Source organism: Amblyraja radiata, chromosome 24 (genome assembly GCF_010909765.2).
Source record: "Amblyraja radiata isolate CabotCenter1 chromosome 24, sAmbRad1.1.pri, whole genome shotgun sequence".
In the NCBI taxonomy this organism is placed as follows: domain Eukaryota; kingdom Metazoa; phylum Chordata; class Chondrichthyes; order Rajiformes; family Rajidae; genus Amblyraja; species Amblyraja radiata.
Window position 1 is genome coordinate 31,073,017 of NC_045979.1, and position 18,773 is coordinate 31,091,789.

Consider the following 18,773-nt stretch of genomic DNA (forward strand, 5'->3'; position numbering starts at 1 on the left):
GTTGAAAAATCCAAGCACAAGACACTGCCAATTGAGGATGTACACCATAGTATGTCAACCGCGTACTATGAGCAATCTAACACATTTCTGGGGGCAGAAACATGCTCAAGTCATTGTTGATTGCTTGATTTATCATTATTTTTTCACTGTATCAATGTGGCACGTTTCTTTGGCTCACTTTGGTCCCATTGCAGAATGTTGACCTTTTAATACTGCTGTGGAACTTGAGGGCTGCTGTGTCGGTCTTTTCACAAGACATATGTTACAGGTTCATTGGGGGAAAAGGTGATATCTTCATGGGTCACCTTGCTTGCCTGTGTATTGCAAGCACTTGTCAGTAAAGAATTGAAAGTCAGTTGCAGCTTCTTCTGACTTTCTACTCTTGCAGCTCCATCATGGTTCAGACATGTTGAGGTAAAGGACTGAATGCACTTTGCATAAAGTCCCTCAACATTGTACATGTGGTACCAAGCATTTGTGTTGTCACCCCATTTATTGAAAATGGCCCCTGACACTGACCTTGATTGGGGGGGGGTGAAGAAATCAAGCAATTTGTTTTATTTTATGTGACTGACTCCCTGGTGTAAGCAGATTTTCATGCAGTATTTATAGATTAATGTCACGTGTACCGAGGTACAGTGAAAAGCTTTTTGTTGCATTCTATCCGGTCAGTGGAAAGACTATACATGAATACATTTGAGCCGTCCACTGTGTACAGATACAGGATAAAGGGAATAACATCTAATGGAAACCAGTGGAAATATGCAGCGTACTAAGCAATGTTTATGCATAGTTAACATTTCTGTAATGAAATCTTATTTTCTGGAACACAGATTCAGAACACTTTCTTTCCTCACAGATACTGCCTAAACAGAGTGTTGATCATTTTGTATTTTTGGGTTCTGACATTCTTTTTTTTTTTCCTTTTACTGCGACACGAATAAACCTGTTTCTTTGAACATTTCTGTTCCAACCATACTCCAATTCTGCGAATAGAAGTAATTAAGCATATTAAAGTACAAATGAACCTTTTTGCCAGTTGACACTATACTGGTGTTCATGGTCTATTCAAGAATCAGTCTTGCCTCCCCACATATGCCCTGCATCTTTCAGTATAACCTATCCATGTCCTGCATGTAAGGACACAAAGTCCTGCAGTCACTCAGCACGTCAGGCAGCATCTCTGGATTTGTGGTCTCCACAAATGTTGCCTCACCTGCTGAGTTACTCCAGCACTTTGTGTCGTTTTTGTGTATTTAGCCAGCATCTGCCCTTCTTTGTTTCTACATATCCTGCATGTGCTTTAATTAAATGTGCCTCGAAATGCATCTTCCCCATAAAATTATTTTAATGGTTTGTCATTCTCTGCTGTTGCACCGCAGCTTGAAACGGGGCTGTCAGGGAAACTTGAAAGGACAGAAGATCTCTGGCTAAAGGTACGGAAAGACCATGCCCCACGACTAGCGCGTCTTTCATTGGAAAGCCGTTCACTCCGGGACTTGCTGCTGCATGGTAAGCTTGCAACTTTGTCAGCGCCAAAGCGTGGGACACTTGTGCACTGCCTGGGGTGAGGCCTGCGGTATGATTCCACTAGGTTGTATGCAAAACCAAGCATTTGCCTGTGACAAAGTATCATTGAATTGAATCATTGTTCTTTCAGTCTTGACCATGTGTTTTGACTTTTGGAGGTGCTGATTATTACCTGGAGTGGAAATGTTTTCTTTGTGTTCTCATGATTTTCATCCACATTATGTCAAGTTGCTAATGGAGAGTATGTGCACAGTAATTTACCAATAGCAATGCTAAAATGCCACAATTGTGCTTCTAAGAAACCTCGCAATATCGAAAATTGTCCTTAAAAGCAGTTTCGTCAATGGGGGGAGGGGAGGGGTGGGAGGGAGGAGAAGAGATGGTTGGGGTTTGAGGGTTTTTGATTACAGTAATGGATTTTGTAAATTTACCTGCACAATTTTCAAAAATAAAGTTCTGTTCAATAGCTATAATTTTAATTTTTGCTACTCTAAGTTAAAATTATTAAAGCTGTATTTTTATTTAAGTGGGTGTCATTGCACGTAGTAACTGAAGTCATTGTCAATTTCAATGACTACCGATGGTGAAACAGAGATACTTAAGAGACAAGGGTCTTGATTACTTTGTGGAGGTTCCTTGGGAATATATTTTTTAATCTACATAGACAGCTTTACTGATTGTCAACTTTCAGAGTAACTTTTAAGTGGCTCTCTAGAACAGCACTAGAAATTACATTACAACCAGTTCATCCTGGTTAATACCAAATGTTCCCTAATTCCCCAAACGTGTTACATTCAATTTGCCTTATGAAAACCCATTATAACGGAATTGCCTCTAGTTTAAAACATCTATAATATCAGGCACATTGTTACAGGAGCAGAGTTTCAGCCTCTTAAGCCATCTCCATCTCCAACTTCAAGTTAGGTGAGGGTCCACTGCTTTTTAACTCTGCTCAAAAGAATGAGGCCAATTCTTGTCTCTTCAAGACCTCAACAAAAAGGCATCAATCCACGTTCTTAATGTTCAGTTCACTTCTGACTTCACAATTTGTATGGGGATGGGAGTTGGCTGGCCAGTTTCAGATTTCGACCATCCTTTTCTGTGAAGTGCTTCAAGCTGGTTCATTGTTCACTTGGATATCAGATGGTTTTTAATTGTTCTGGTAAACGTGATAATTTATCCTTTCTGAAGCAAGAAAAATGTAACTCGGAGGGTCAGGCAGCATCCCTGCAGTACTTGGATAGGCAGTGTTTTAGGTCGGGCACTTTTTTCAGTCTGTAACGCCACCTATCCATGTTCTCCAGAGATACTGCCTGACCCTTGTGTTACTCCAGCACTTTGTTGCAAAGCAGCATCTGCAGTTCCATGTTTCCAGACTAGTCTAACGCTCGTTGCTTCCGTTACACAGGTAAACCTAAACTGGGACGCGAGCTGGGCCGTGGCCAGTATGGAGTGGTTTATATCTGTGACAACTGGGCCGGTCACTCTCCCTGTGCTCTCAAATCTGTTGTGCCTCCAGATGACAAGCATTGGAACGACCTTGCACTAGAATTCCACTACACAAGGTACAAGCTCCACAGAAGGGTGGCGCAGTGGTAGAGTTGCTGCCTTAAAACGCCAGAGATCCGTGTTCAAACCTCACTACGGGTGCTGTTTGTACGTGGTTTGCACCATGCGGCCATGTTGGTTTTCTCCGGGTGGTCCGGTTTCCTCCCACATTCCCAATAAATGCAGGTTTGTCAGTTTATTAGCTTCTGTAAATTGTCCCTAGTGTGTAGGATAGCCTGAGTAAACATCGGTGTTGACGTTGTGGGCCAAAGGGCTTGTTTCCATGCTGTATGTCTAAACAAAATTAAAGTTGCCATTGAAATAATTTCACCAGGCAGTTACAATATTTATCCAGAGCCTGAACGTGTTTCAAGTTTGATCTTTTACCGTTCATTAAAAAAAAAGGGAGTTTAATTCCTTGTCTGGTGTTTGTAGCTGTTCTGCCAATGTAGTGTTTCCCTTTCGTCATTACTTTGCCAGATTTATGATTATCATAGAGCTTTCCAGAATAGAAGCCGATCAGAAGCTTGAAGGGCCGAATGGCCTACTCCGGCACCTATTTTCTATGTTTCTTTGCTCCAACTCATCCATGCCAACCCAGATCCCCCATCTAAGCTCATCCCGTTTGGCCCATAGCTCTCCCAATGTATCCTATCCATGTACCTATCCAAATATCTTTTAAATCAAGCCTGGGTCTCTGGTGCTGTCAGGCAGCAGCTCTACCGCCCCATATACTTAATATGGGAAGACTGCAGAAATGTAAAAACTTGAGTTGATACTTGACTATTATTTTCATAGATGTAAAAATCTTTTTGTCAGTTATTCTGGTCAATTACTGCTGGAGTGCTTTATGCGGGTCACTGCAATCCAGATGTTAAGGGTCAAAGGGGTCAATATTCTGGGGGGGGGGAGGAGAGTAGGAATGGGAAACTGAATATGGATGATCAGCCAAAATCACAGTGAAAAGGCTTGAATGGTTAACCTAAGTTTGGGATGGGTGTGGGTGCACAGGGTGGATGAAAGGGTCCTCTTATTGAGATTTAGAACCAAGTGTGGAAATTATATTGAGATCTGAGATACTTGAATTTGGCAATCACTTTTATTTGAATGTTGCAGATGAATAGGTTTGTGCTGCTATTTCCAAACTCTTTCTGTACAAATGAAGGGAAGAAGGGTATATTGATTATTAAACTTTGCGTTGGTAATATTCGCCCGCTGCAGTTGAATCTTCATAATTTTAATATTTTTTTCCCTCTTGTAGATCTTTACCCAAGCACGAGCGGCTAGTTGACCTTCACGGGTCTGTTATAGACTACAGTTATGGAGGTGGCTCCAGCATTGCGGTCCTGTTAATCATGGAGAGATTGCACAGAGATCTATATGCTGGGCTGAAGGTAAACGTGACTTACTCCTCTTGAAGTATAGGAAGGACCTGCAGATGTTTAAAACTAAGATAGACACACAAAGCTCGAGTAATTCAGCAGGTCAGGCGGCATTTCTGGAGAAAAGGAATAGGTGACATTTCGTGTCGAGACCCTCCTCGTTTCATCCTGAAATGTCACCTATTCCTTTCCTCCAGACATACTGCCTCACCTGCTGATTTCCTCCAGCTTTTTGTGTATCTTACTCTTAAAGGTTTTGTTTGCCTTTGTCAAATTCAGCATTTTGCATTTCCTCTGCCATTCAGTTAAATCCTGAATGATCAACCTCAGTTAATTATCTTTCCACTTTTGATATCTTGTGCAACAAATATCCAATAATACGTTCCAATTCTTCCAATTAAATCAGATCAGTGGAAGAGTTTCAATTTAGTTTGATCTCTGTAAAGTAAGATGTTTCTTGATTTCACTTACGAAATGTTGAGATTGTTTACTAGGCTCCTCTCCCCAGCTTTGTTTATTAATCTTCCCCAAGGAAAAACGTTTCCGTGATTCAATACCATTTCAAATCTGATCCACCAATGTCGGCAGTAATGTATGAGTGTTTTTCCGGAGGCTAACAGTTTATTGGGAAGTTTGATGGGAAACTGGCAACCCAGTTGATTGTTTTGTTCTATTTATTAAGCTGCTGTTTACCTGTAACATTTTGCGGCACAATTGATAAACTCTGAGATGTCAAAAAAATCTAAACTTGTTTTCTGCCCCCGAATTCTAGTCTGGCCTGAAGCTTGAAGTACGTTTACAGATTGCTCTTGAAGTTGTGGAAGGTATACGGTTTCTCCACCGGCAAGGACTTGTTCATCGAGACGTCAAATTGAAAAATGTTTTGGTAAGGTGAACTTTCTTGCTTCAATTTCACTGCTCTTTGATTTGTTATTGGGTGACGATTGCTTCTATATTGGGACGTGTGCTGTCTAAAATCTAACTTTCTTTGCCTTTATGCATTTGTGATCTCCTGAAGAAAAAGGTGAAGAATTGCAGCATAATTACGTACAACACTTTAGTTTTGTTTAGAGATACAGCACAGAAACAGGCCCTGTGGCCCACTGAGACCGTGCTGACCAGCGATGCACTGGCACTATCCTACACATTAGAGACAATTTACATTTTTTACCGAGCCAAATTAGCCAACAAACCGGTACATCTTCGGAATCTGGGTGGAAACCAGAACTCCTGAAGAAAACACTTGGTCACGAGGAGAATGTACAAACTCTGTACAGACAACACCCTTAGTCACGTTTGAACCTGTGTCTCTGCTGCTGTGGGGCAGCAACTCTACCGCTGAGCCACCCCACTTATTTCCCTCTAGTGAAAGTCACCGTATAGAAAAGGACTAATCAGTTCTTCATGGATTGATTGCCATTCCGTTTATAAGTGGTCATCGGGCATAGAAGATGCAGATCAGTATAATGTGGATAAATGTGAGGTTAACCACTTTGGTGGCAAGAACAAGAAGGCATATTATTATCTGAATGGTGTCAGATTAGGAAAAGGGGAGGTGCAACGAGTCCTGGGTGTCCTTGTGCATCAGTCACTGAAAGTAAGCATGCAGGTACAGCAGGCAGTGAAGAAAGCAAATGTCATGTTGGCCTTTGATTTGATAGCGAGATGATTTGAGTATAGAAAAAATATGTCCTAATTTGAGGAAGGACATTCTTGCTATTGAGATGGTGCAGCGTAGTTTCACCAGGTTAATTCCTGGGATGGCGGGACTGACCTGATGAAAGAATGGGTCGACTGGGCTTGTATTCACTGGAATTTAGAAGGATGAGATGGGATCTTATAGAAACATAAAATTCTTAAGGGATTGGACAGGCTAGATGCAGGAAAAATGTTTGTGATGTTGGAGTCCAGAACCAGAGGTCACAGTTTAAGAATATGGGGTAGGCCATTTAGGACTGAGATGCGGAAAAATGTTTTCTCCCAAAGAGTTGTGAATCTGTGGGGTTCTCTGCCACAGAAGGCAATGGAGGCTGTTTTCAAGAGGGAGTTAGATATAGCTCTTGGGGCTAACAGAATCGGGGATATGAGCGGGGGGAAAGTGGGAACGGGGGACTGACTGTGGATGATCAGCCATGATCATATTGAATGGCGGTGCAGGTTCGAAGGGCCGAATGGCCTACTCCAGCATCTATTTTCTATGCCGAAGGAATAATTCTTCCTCCTGTGTTTCTTTGTTTTGGACCAGCTATTTCAAATCCTTCACCACTGATCTATTACTCAGGATAGTTTCTCCTAGATTTATTCAAACCCCTTTTTGATCAAATATCCCGTTTTAAGAGAACAATCATGCTTCATTCTTTGTGTTTGCACGGTGTTTGTAATTTGAAATACTCCAGTTCCTCTGCTTCAATATTTCACTAAATAGATTCACAATACTGACGTCTGAAGAAGGGCTCCGATTCAAACTTCGTAACTTCCGTTGAGTTGCTCCAACACTCTGCGTCTATCTTCGGTGTAAACCAGCATCTGCAGTTCCTTCCTGTGCATTGATTAGTTGCCTAGCTGTTTATTTGTATGTTACGAGGTGATATATAAATTTAAAAACTCTTCCTACCTTCACAATTTCTGCTTTATGCTACATTCTTATTCAAAAGATAGCATTTGGTCCCTGTCACATTATGAAATGTATAATTTGTAAATGGGGTTACAGCTTATTCTGGTTTTATGATGAGAGAATGGGGTGTGGGGATAGAGAGGAGATAAACGTCTTATTCCAGTTTCAGCTGTGTTGATTCGCGTCCGTATTTCAGCATTTTATTTGGTGTTTAGACAAGGTTTCTCTGCAAGTAGATTGAGTGTTTAGTTTAGAGACACAGCATGGAAACGGGCCCTTCAGCTCACCGGGTCCGTGCTGACTAGCAGTCCCCACATATGCTAGGGACAATTTACAATTTTACCAAGTCAATTAGCCTACAAACCTGTATGTCGTTGGGGTGTGGGAGGAAACCGGAGAAAACCCACACGGTCATGGGAGAGCGTATAAACTCCGTACGGACAGCACCCGTAGTCGGGATCGAACCCAGGTCGCCGACGCTGTGAGGCAGCAACTCTACTGCTGTGCCACCATGCCACCCCAAATATGCTTTCTGTTACTTCAAGAAAGCGATATTAGATGGACTGGCATAATTTTAATCTGTATGTTAGATGTAGACCCACAGCACATCATTGGTAACACCGCATCCATGGCTGGTGTGAAATTTGACAATTTGATATCTGTTCTATGAAAGCACAAGGATCTTTGAGCCCGTATAATACAAAATTATGTAATTTCATAATGTGATGGGATCCAAATACCATTTTTTTGGGTATAATTGCAAAATAGTTTCTTCAAGGTTTGGTAACCAAATTAAAAGAAGGGTCTCGACACGAAACGTGGCCCATTCCTTCTCTCCAGAGATGCTGCCTGTACCCACTGAGTTACTCCAGCATTTTGTGTCCATCTTTAATTAAGTGGGAAACGGTCTGGCAGTTGATTCCAGTTACTTTTTAAATTCAAAATTAAGGTTCAAATGTTAACTCGTTTGAGTCATTGTTTGCACAGCCTGGAAGAATTATTGCCAATTTAATTTGGCATTTGTCAGGGTGATCATTCTGTTTCTATTTAATTTTTATATTGTTATTGATTCCTGGTGTATTTTTCTTTATCTAGCATTATAAATTATATAGGAAGATGCAATAAAGGAAGCAGTGAGGTTGAAAGGGGAATGACGCAAATGCATCTGACCGAAGTACAAATCTTAATTTGTTCTTGCGTATGGATATGATCAAGCTATTTGTTTTAAATATATATAACATTAGTTTTTTCATTTGCAGTGCAGACGTGATTCTCTCTCAAAAATGTGTAATCTAAGTCCCAACAATGGATTTATGAGCCAGCAGACAAAAGCAACTTGGTTTTACTACAGTATCCGTTGTCCAAGATGTGGACTCTTATACATCGGTCAGACCAAGCGTAGACTGGGTGATCTTTTCGCCCTTCATGTTTGGTGACATAGAAAGTAACAGCACAGCGTCAGACCATTGGCCTGAGGCTTGCTGTTTGATCTGTGGGTACACCCACTGCCTTGTGTGTAGTAAACTTGGTGCTATGATTGGGAAGTCGGATTATGTTTTTGGTTGAAGGAAAATGACTCGCTGGAACATTGGGGAAAATTCCTTCCTTTCCAAATACATTTGATGCGCTATTTTCATAGTGTACAGGAAACGGTGAACTTGCGTACACTGGATCCTAAACCTTGTGAATTGCTTTGGATTGTGAATAAATAATGGTTTATAAGTCAACCATGAAATAATGCTAGTGACGCCTGTAGTGTTAGAAAGTGCGAGAAATCTTCTTATGAAGACTGAAATAAATATGATATGGGCAGCACTCATCTATTTTTAACTATCTATAGTAAAGACATCAATGAATCACAGCCACAAATATCTGGGTCGACATGTTGTTAAGAAAGCAGTACTTGAGTGGTGAACTTGTCCAGACCACCAATATAAACTTTACAATACTGTCAAGTTTGCTTTTGTCATTAACAAAAGAGGTTTAATTTAGAGTTGCATTGTGGAAACAGGCCCTTCGGCTCACCGTGTCCACGCCGACCAGCGGTCCTTGCACACTAACATTATCCCGCACGCTGAGGACAACTAGCAATTCTACGAAGCCAATTAACCAACAAACCTGTACACTTTTGGAATGTGGGAGGAAACTGGAGAACCGGAGAAAATCTGCGCGGTCACGGGGAGAACGTACAAGCTCCGTATAGTCAACACCCTCAGGATTGAACCCAGATCTCTGGCGCTCTAAGGCAGCAACTTTACTACTGCGCCACTCTACTGCTATGCCACTGCCCTGCCCTGCCCTGTTTGAATATTTTACACAAACGACATGATTCAAATCCTCCAACCTAAAACAATAAGGCTGTGCAAGCCAAGTCAATGAATATTTTTAAGGCAGAGATAGATATATCCTTGATTAGTATGGGTTTTGTGAGTTATGGGAAGAAGGCAGGAGTGTGGGGTTAGGAGGGAGAGATAGATCAGCCATGATTGAATGGAGGTGTAGACTTGATGGGCTGAATGGCCTAATTCTGCTCCTGTCACTTATGAACTTATGAATATCACATTCTAAAGTTAAACTGTCACCAACAACACTAGCTTTGACAAAGAAATCAACACAACACAAGAGTTATTGACAAGATGGTGTAGTATGAGTGGGTAATGGGAGAGGATATCAAAATGCTGTTAAAATGCACAGGATACTCGGTTGAACTGATGTTATTGTTGGCACCAACTAGCCTGCACCACTTCATTTTCTACATTAATAAGTAGCAGGGCATGTTAACTTAAGGACACAAAGTGCTGGAGTAACTTGGCAGGCCAGGCAGCGTGTCTGGAGAAAATAGGTGATGATTTGGGGTGGAATCCCCTCCCCCCCCCCCCCCCCCCCCCCCCCCCCTCCTTCTCTGGAGGAAAAGGATGGGTGACATTTTGAGTCGGAACCTTTGGAGAAAAAGGATGGGGGAAGTTTCGGGTTGGATTCCTTGTTGTCTTGCCTATACCTTTACCTGTGCAGACTGATTTCCATTATCAGTTGTAATTCATTCTCAGGTGGGTACTATTCGGTTGTATTGTCTGGCACTGAGCAGTGTGGCAGCCTCACATGACGACTATATCACTCTTTCTTGCCCCCCGGGCTGTGCAAGATGCTTTCAACATGATGTGCTTTGTTTCCCTTTTTTAATCCCAAAGTTGGATAAGCAAAATCGAGCCAAAATCACAGACCTGGGATTCTGCAAGCCCGAGGCAATGATGTCTGGGAGCATCGTGGGAACCCCTATACACATGGCGCCCGAGCTGTTCTCAGGTCTGTTGCTTCAACAGTGGATTGTCAATCCTAGAATGACACAGCGCAGAAACAGGCCCTTTGGCCCAACTTGCCCACACCGACCAGCATGCCCCATCTACACTCGTCCCAGCTGCCTGCGTTGGGCCGATATCCCTCTAAACCTATCCTATCTGTGTACCAGTCTAAATGTTTCTCAAAAGTTGTGATAGTACCTGCCTCAACTATCTCCTCTGGCAGCTCGTTCCATACCACCACGACCGTTTGTGTGCACTCTTCGAGTTCCTGTTATAAGGGTCCTCTGCTTGATCATTTACTTGACAGCTTTTGTAGGAAAGGCCTGGTTAACAGAACAGTACAGGCTATTCAGCCCTTCATGTGCATTCACATAATCTGGTCATTGAGAGTGAGCACAGGAACTGGCCCTTCACCCCACTGGATTCATACTAACCCATCAAACACCTCATGTACACTCATCCTATTTTTTTTTTTTTAATTGCCCAACGTTTCCCTAGCTCGCTGCAGATAACGCACCTCGCCTGCATACTAGGGGTCATTTACACTGACCTATTAACCCACCAACCTGCATGCTTTTGGGATGTGGGAGGAAGCCAGAGCACTTCTGGTTTAGTGAAATTCCAACAGTCACAGGAAGAGCGTATAGACTCCACACAGACAGCAGCCGAGATCAGGATTGAGCTCTGGTTCATGCGTTGAGGTAGCGGCTCTCAACCTACTGTGCTATTGTGGCACCTATATCGGTGTTATGTGCTGTCATGCCTTAAGATTATGATGCTTATTTTTCTTCCTTTCCCGCCCCTCTTCAGGGAAGTACGATAATTCCGTGGATGTGTATGCATTTGGAATCCTTTTCTGGTATCTCTGCACGGGTACAATTAAACTGCCGGAAGCTTTTGAGAAATGTTCAAGCAAAGATCAGCTGTGGACCAATGTAAAGAAAGGTAATTATTTAACGTTCCTCTAACTTTGCACGTTACGATTAAATCAATTGGCGTTTCACTCATGCACTTGCATTAGTAGGCGAGTGTGCAAGATAGCAGAATGTTATTTGGGTCAGAGTAGAAGTTTGTGGCATTTTTATAAATGAGAGATGGGCAGATTTAGACAAGGAATTTCTGAGCCTGCATCTTGCTGCAGAAATTGGATATGGATAACATGTTAATGTAGCCTGTGTTTCGTTTAGAGCTACAGCACGAAAGCAGGCCCTTCGGCCCACTGAGTCGGTGCCGACCAGCCATCCCTGCACACTAACACTATCCTACACACGCGAGGGACATATTACAATTTTACCAAGCCAATTAGCTTACTAACCTCTTTGGAATGTGGGTGGAAACCGAACCCACGCAGGTCACAGGGAGAACGTGCAAACCCTGTTCAGACAGCACCCGTAGTCTGGATCAAAACCGGGTCTCTGGCGCTGTAGGCAGCAACACTACCCGATGTGTCACAGTGCCGAAACGCCTTTGATTCTTCCACGTTTGCGCACTCTCGATAAACAAAATGGCAGCCTTGTGTTTGATTGTGATCCTAGGTGCAAGACCGGAACGGCTCCCTGCATTTGACGAGGAATGCTGGCAACTAATGGAAGCTTGTTGGAGCGGTGACCCCACTCAGAGACCCTTACTTGGAATTGTTCAACCCATCCTTCAAAGCATCACGGACAGACTCTGTAAAAGCAGTTCTGGGCAGCAGCGCAGAGACGGCTCGACATGAAGTGCTCCAGGCACTGGATCTGCAGCAAATGTCTAACGTTGGTGGGGTTTGGGGTGATGGGATGGGTCAAGAATAACCCAATTCTTTGACACCAGCATCAGTATTAACACTAGTCCAGCATAACTGTTTACTATCTGCTATGCAGTAAAACTTGATATTTTTATTCTTTTGACGGTGATGAAATAATAGAACTGTTTGAGACTTGATGCATGGATTTCTTTGCTCTCTCCCTCCCCCCCCCCCCGCAGTGTGTTTGAGCAAATCTTGTTTAGGGTTATGGGTTGTCACGGAATGCCTTAAGTAGAAGATGCAGAGGAACATAGCTCACCATTCAAACTACTGCATGTATTCGAGTGATTGGGAACTGCAGCTGTTGTATGCGGAGGGAGAAGAGGAAAAGCAACTTTAAATGTTCAGCTCTTGTTTTTTTTTTATTTGTGTTTCATTCTAATCTTTTTTTTTGTATTCTGGCACTTATTTTTGTTCCACAAATAGTGTCATTTTGCACTAATTTTATATGTTAGTTTCTATGTTTGACACGTTGGGAAATTCAGAGCTGCACTGTTAGTTTTGTCTGCATTTCGATGTGTGGGGACTGGCAGTGGTGCTCTTGAGCTTAACAATGTGTCAATGGTAGTATCTGGAAGGTGGTCTTTTTAAAAAAGACCATCTGCTTTTCTACCCTTAAGCTTGCTTGGAATTTTTACTTGTGGATCAGGATCCTGTTGAAGACTTTCATGAACACTATCACTTTGCACATTATCACTGTTTAGTTCAAGCTAAAAAAAAAAAAATGTGTTGATCAAAAGAAGAAAATGCACAGAATTGAAGTATAAAACGGGATCCGATTGTGCCTTCAAGTCTCTGTCCTTTCAGTGCTCTTATTTACTAATATTCTCTATGTTTGCCTTGTTGTGAATTCTTCGGCATTGGATCTGAACACAGTCGTCTCAAGATGGAGGTGGAAAATGAGGTTACTCTGGCCCTGCTCTTCTCTCAAAAGGGCCTCTGAGAAATTTGACCATGGGACCCCTCCTGATTTGAGTGCCCTACGAATTGCCTAGTATTAAACACTACATTTTCTGCCGTTGCACATTGCTCCATTTTAGCTATTAGAAGAACCAAGTTGATGATCACCTGTTTTGTTTACTTGCTTCTGTAACCTGTCTGTCCGCATGTCAGTTTGTAGCTGCTGAGAAAATGGTACGTTGGTCGGCCATAAACAAACTGGAGATCAACATTTTTCCAAGTGTCTGGTCATTGAGCTTTTCAATGGGATAAGGTCATCTCTTACACTCCATTCTATTCTGGCAAAGTGCAAATTGGGTGATTGAATCTTTCATTTTTGTACAACCGCTGAATTTTATTTTCTCTTTCCCCCCTCCCCCCCCAAATCAGCCCCAGGATATGTCTCCTCGTGGTCTTTTATACATGTATTACTTTTAAAGTATTGTGCACTTTCATCATGACACGTAACTTTCAGTGAGAGTATTTGCCCTCCTGAGATTGTTGTCCTTCACAGTATGATATCTAGCCAATGCAAGTCTACACAAACTGCTCAATTTTGGCCCTTCACTGTGTAATTTCATACCACACTAGACTTTCAATTTTGTCACACAAGCAAGATGTATAATGTGATTAGCATGTTAATTTTTTAAAAAAAGATTGGGACGGGTGAGTAAGTCTTGTTGGAATGATGAAAACAGTTGTTAGATGGACTCTGATAATGAGCAGCATGTGCTCTCAAACCCATTATAGCACTTCACCATTTGAATGTTCTTTTGCCATTCTGAACTGAGGACAGTATTGATCACTCCACTTTTCACAAATCTGATGATGGAGATAACACTAATTGTTTCTTATATGTATGAACTACATGCTAATAGCCGGAATGATTTTGCAGTTTGGTATTTCGACAAGTATAGATTAATCAGTCCAGGTAAAATGGAGGTCCTCAATTGTTTTGCTGTCCAGTCTAACTCTGCCTTGGACAGTTGTTAGCATGGCTGAGAGAAAGATGAGATGAAGGTAGGGTTGTTGGACAAATAAACAACAAATATTTTGGAAGTGGACAACTCTGGCATTGGACTCGTAACTATTTTAATGCAAGGGAGAAACTGGCTGTAAACGTCTCAAACCTGATCTATGAATGCTGCATCTTTATTCCCTCAAGTCTGTAGCATGTAATCAATGTAGGATCGATAGTTGTGCTGAATATTGAGTTAGTGCTACAGTGACTTGAGTGGCCATACATGCGTTGAGGGCTTGACTGTGTTGCAAGGACTACACCATCTTGAATACATGTTGAAGCTATCTTTTTTAATCTCTTGGTTTTGTCCACTAGTATTGTGTTTGAAACGGGATTGCTTCAGTTACCGACCAAAGTGTCTTGTAAATCATGTGCTGTAAAAACTGATCTGGATGAGATGAAGTATCGGATGGCTAGTATGTACCTCCCTTTTACACTGGCATTTCAAACTTTGGTGTCCCATTTCCAATTCTGCTAAATGTTGGTTACTTGAGAGGGATGGAACTTGGGCGCCACCACATCATAAAATCACTACACAGCAAAATATAGTTGGTGTGCCTCACTGTTGCACTGGGTCAGTGGGTAAAAGGGGATTGTATGTACACCCGGTTCTGATATCATTTCAATGAGATTGAGCTTCTGTGCAGTTCAGTAACGCCAACTATGAAAAAGAGCTCTACCTTTTACTTATCTGCAGAAACTACTTTAAACCCTTCAGACAATGAATGGAAGGGCTCAACAGTGTTTGTAAGGTGAGCAATTTGTCCACACTGTTCTCTTTTTAAATAAAAAAAAACAAAAAAAACCCAAACACTACCTTAAGAACACTCATAATTGTCTTTGCACTTGCTAGACTTTACTATTGTTCAGGGATCCAGATCATTGGCCCTAACATATGTGTGGCTAGGCTGTGAGGTTATGATGTGGCAGAAGGTATTACTGTTAATTATGTCAGTCATTTTCATTCAGTAGGATCCTTGTGTTACATTTTGCAGATTTTTTTTTTTTTCTCTGAACTTGCTAAAATTGTTTTCCTTGACCCATGTGAGAATGTTTACAATTGAACCACCAACATTGGATGGAGGACAAAGCTTGTGCCTCTGATAGCAAACATTTTTTGTTTTATACTTTGTGCATATGAATCCAGGCTGAAACTGGTTATTTCTTTCAGCCAGCACTTGAGATTTTATTCCTTGAGTGAAGGCTGGCCTCAGCTATGTCCCTCGTACTTGTGAGCTCAAAGCATAAAACTCTTTGGAAATCATGGCCAAATTGGCGCACAAAGATTCAAAGCCAGGCAGGAATATGATTGCAGTCTTTGTGCAGAGAAAGGGTGTTTATTCTCCATCTGGCCTGAGCTGTAGATGAACCTACAAGTTGCTTCTGAAGTCTCTTAAGGAAAAAGATATATATCATTGTTCCTCATTGAACATGAAAGGAAAGGATCTTTGCAAGTAGGGAGTTGTAAGAGAAACAGCACTTCAATAAATATTTATTAGTATGCAATTTTAAAAGCCTTTTGTAAAAACCAAAGATAATTGGAATTACTGATTGAATATGATTCACAACAAGCAACTGAGGGAATGTGAGGAAAATCATGAAGCAAGTCTATTTTTGAACAAATGATGTTGGAAGTATTCTTGAGTCTAGTTATCCAGAGTTGCAGTCTTCAGCTTGATTTATTGCTATTTGTATTTTCAAACGGCATCATATTTATGTCCAGGGAGTAATGTGCCTTCAGCATTGTCTTTTGTTGAGGAGTACAATGATCTGAACCTTAATCACAATTTGTTAAAGAATCATCCCGACATGAGCTTTATAGCCATGTTCAATTTGGAGTTCTCAACCTTCAAGCACTTATTTTTTGGGGGGGGGGGGTGAAGATATGGTGCAGGTTCATTGGAGCTTGTGAGGTACAAAGCAGATTGGTACAATGCTCCGTTTTGTGACCCCCTCCCTCACTGTTTAGGTTGAGAAGCACATGAAGACAAACTAGGAGTGTAATTATTTGCTGTACAGTCAGCTGCATAATCACACAAGTCTGAAGCTGCCGGAATTTTATTTTTTAAGTCATGGATGAAATGAGACTTCATTCAATCAAATATCACAGATCAGAAATACTTTTTCTCCTTTAGATGCTGGGCAATGCACAGAGATTGAGGATCACAAATAACAAGTGTGCAAGACAGAATGCACCAATTAGAGAAACGTGAACTAAGACAGATTATGCCAAACCTTGCAACAATTCCAAACACGTGAGAGTGCACTTATTCTAACATAAAATGAAGTATTTCTCTCCTTATTCCCAAGAGTCGACCAGTTCCAAGTAGTTATATGACATATTGATGTCATGTCCAAGCATTTAAAGTCACTGACAAAAATGAACATCTTTTGCGGAAATGTGTGTGGTTGTGGACTGTTCTCACGTGTATTTTGTGTCCCTGCTTAGCTCTGTATATGTATGTGTGAGGCAGCAAGACCCATTGCACTTGTCAGGTTTTGTTACACTCCTCATGGGTGAAAAAAAGCACTTCATTGCTCAAAACTATAGTTTACAGGGATACTACAACTGTTTATCGTCTTCTCTTGGTCAGCTACCTCTAGCTGGTTTGCACCAGTTGTTTGTGTATTTTATTACGGCTCCATTTCCACAGGTCAAGTATTAAAAGAAAACTCCCGAGATGCTAACTCATGGCATGTTTATGTGGTTGTGTCGCACTCGCCTCTGCCCTCTTTACTCGGGCTAGGTTTTATCCATCTTTCCCCCCACTAAATCCAGGAAAGTGTTTAAAATATCTGTGTGCCATAGAACGTAACTGGAAATTGTGACTGTCTAACATATCATTGTGTTGCTTGATTCCCTGTTAATCAACTGAGGTCCAGGTTTGTACATCTTTTCCACAGGACCTCTACATTCCATGTTTACCAACCAGATTCATGCTACTAATGGAATGTGGTTTATTAATTTGGGCCTCCTATCATATGAAACCATTTGTGTTCAGTTTTGGCTGGAAGTATATTTATGAAACTATGTACTTGTGAATGTGGTGCATGGGAAAGGATAATTAAACCTGTCTTTGTTTAATTAAGAATGTGTCTGAAAAGCTTGTAGAGGACAATTGACAAAATGATTAAGTTGTAAGTAACCTGTAAGGTCCCATGACATGAAGTTTAATTGCAACTTTTCACAATCCTCTGCAAATGTCTCATTATTTGTTGGATCAATGGTGCATTTGTTTGGGGGCATAAGTAAGCTGACATTTCAGATCATCCCATCAAGTATTGTTGAGAGCTTGGTCAGTGGGTAACTAGCTTGTTCCCCCAAGCTTCTTGTGGAAATTAACATGAAATTCAAGAGACATCTCATGCTATCACAGTTGCAGAAGCTCCCTCTAATCATTGCCAGTAACTAGCCCATCAGCACCACAGCATCACTTGATGATACCAAGGAAAGACCTATGAAGGCTGTCACCCATGAGCTGAGACTAGGACAAGAATTTAGCAGAACAATTTGTGTGTTCAGTCAGCAGAGGGGGTGGGATGTTTTCTGGTGAAGTCTCCCAAATCCTATTTAATTCTTTAATTCTTTAAACTCCTTTCGCACTACCCAATTTACTCTCAATTCACCCGAAACAAATTAAAATCTCCATCCTCCTTGGGCGAAGCCCTGTTAACGTGGATGGGATTGTGCATCCAAGATAGCCATTTTATATCGAGCTGCACCCAAATGATTCCCCATCACTTCATCCCTTTTAGCGAGGGCAGAGAGGAAGTCCTTGAAGCCGCACCACAGCCCATCCATATTTTGAGGGAGCCTTCAGTCAGTGGAGCTTGTTGGCTAGCCACACCAATCGTTAGCACAATCTTGTATAGAACAATTGTTTTTAATTGTCTTCCTATTTGGTACGTTCTGACACTCTTTTGTTTTAATGTAAATGGTGACATGACTTGGCAACGTAACGGTGATCTTTTAAATGCTAAAAATGCTCGGACTCTAGTGCAATGAAAAACAATAACTAGTTTGGTGCATTATTAATATTTTACCATTGTGTATTCCTTATCTTCAATTTAGCCATTGGGTAAAGTTTAAAGATCAAGTAATTATTTTAAAAGTTCTACTGTTAAAATGGCAATGCTCTCAAATCCTTGTTTTATATAAAAAAAACTGGAAAAATGCACAAAATACAAGGTGCTTATATAATAAAGATGAACATTAACCTATTTCATGTGCCTTTTTAATATCTGACCTGCTATTGTTTAGCGATAATACCATTTGTCCTTCATATCGGAGGTCCTGTGGGAATAACAATTCAAATTAATTTGTCAAACGCTTCTGATAAAGAAAATCTTTCTTGCTTCAGCTTTAAAGACGCAGCAGATGCAACAACACTCTAAACATTAGAGATACAGCTTAGCCAACAGAGTCTGTGTTGACTACCCCGTACACTAGCACTATTCGCTTTAACATGTATATGTACACTTGGACGGCTTGATTGTAATCGTGTATTGTCTTTCCGCTGACTGGTTAGCCCGCAACAAAAGCTTTTCACTGTACCTCGGTACACGTGACAATAAACTAAAGTCAAACTACCTTGCACACCAGGGACAATTTACAATTTTACCAAAGTCAATTAACCTACAAACCTGTATGTCT

The 18,773-nt window shown here is 41.3% G+C and overlaps 1 protein-coding gene across 1 annotated transcript in view; it reads left to right on the forward strand.

The window, feature by feature from the left end:
- dstyk (dual serine/threonine and tyrosine protein kinase) overlaps positions 1-18,340 on the forward strand; it is a 57,678-nt gene extending 39,338 nt beyond the window's left edge. The window contains exons 8-14 of the mRNA XM_033042821.1: positions 1,383-1,512; positions 2,939-3,095; positions 4,340-4,472; positions 5,233-5,346; positions 10,263-10,377; positions 11,184-11,318; positions 11,909-18,340. Coding sequence (XP_032898712.1) covers positions 1,383-1,512; positions 2,939-3,095; positions 4,340-4,472; positions 5,233-5,346; positions 10,263-10,377; positions 11,184-11,318; positions 11,909-12,090 — 966 coding nt within the window. The 3' untranslated portion in view covers positions 12,091-18,340. The remainder of the gene's footprint in view (positions 1-1,382; positions 1,513-2,938; positions 3,096-4,339; positions 4,473-5,232; positions 5,347-10,262; positions 10,378-11,183; positions 11,319-11,908) is intronic.
- Positions 18,341-18,773: the final 433 nt, after the last annotated feature.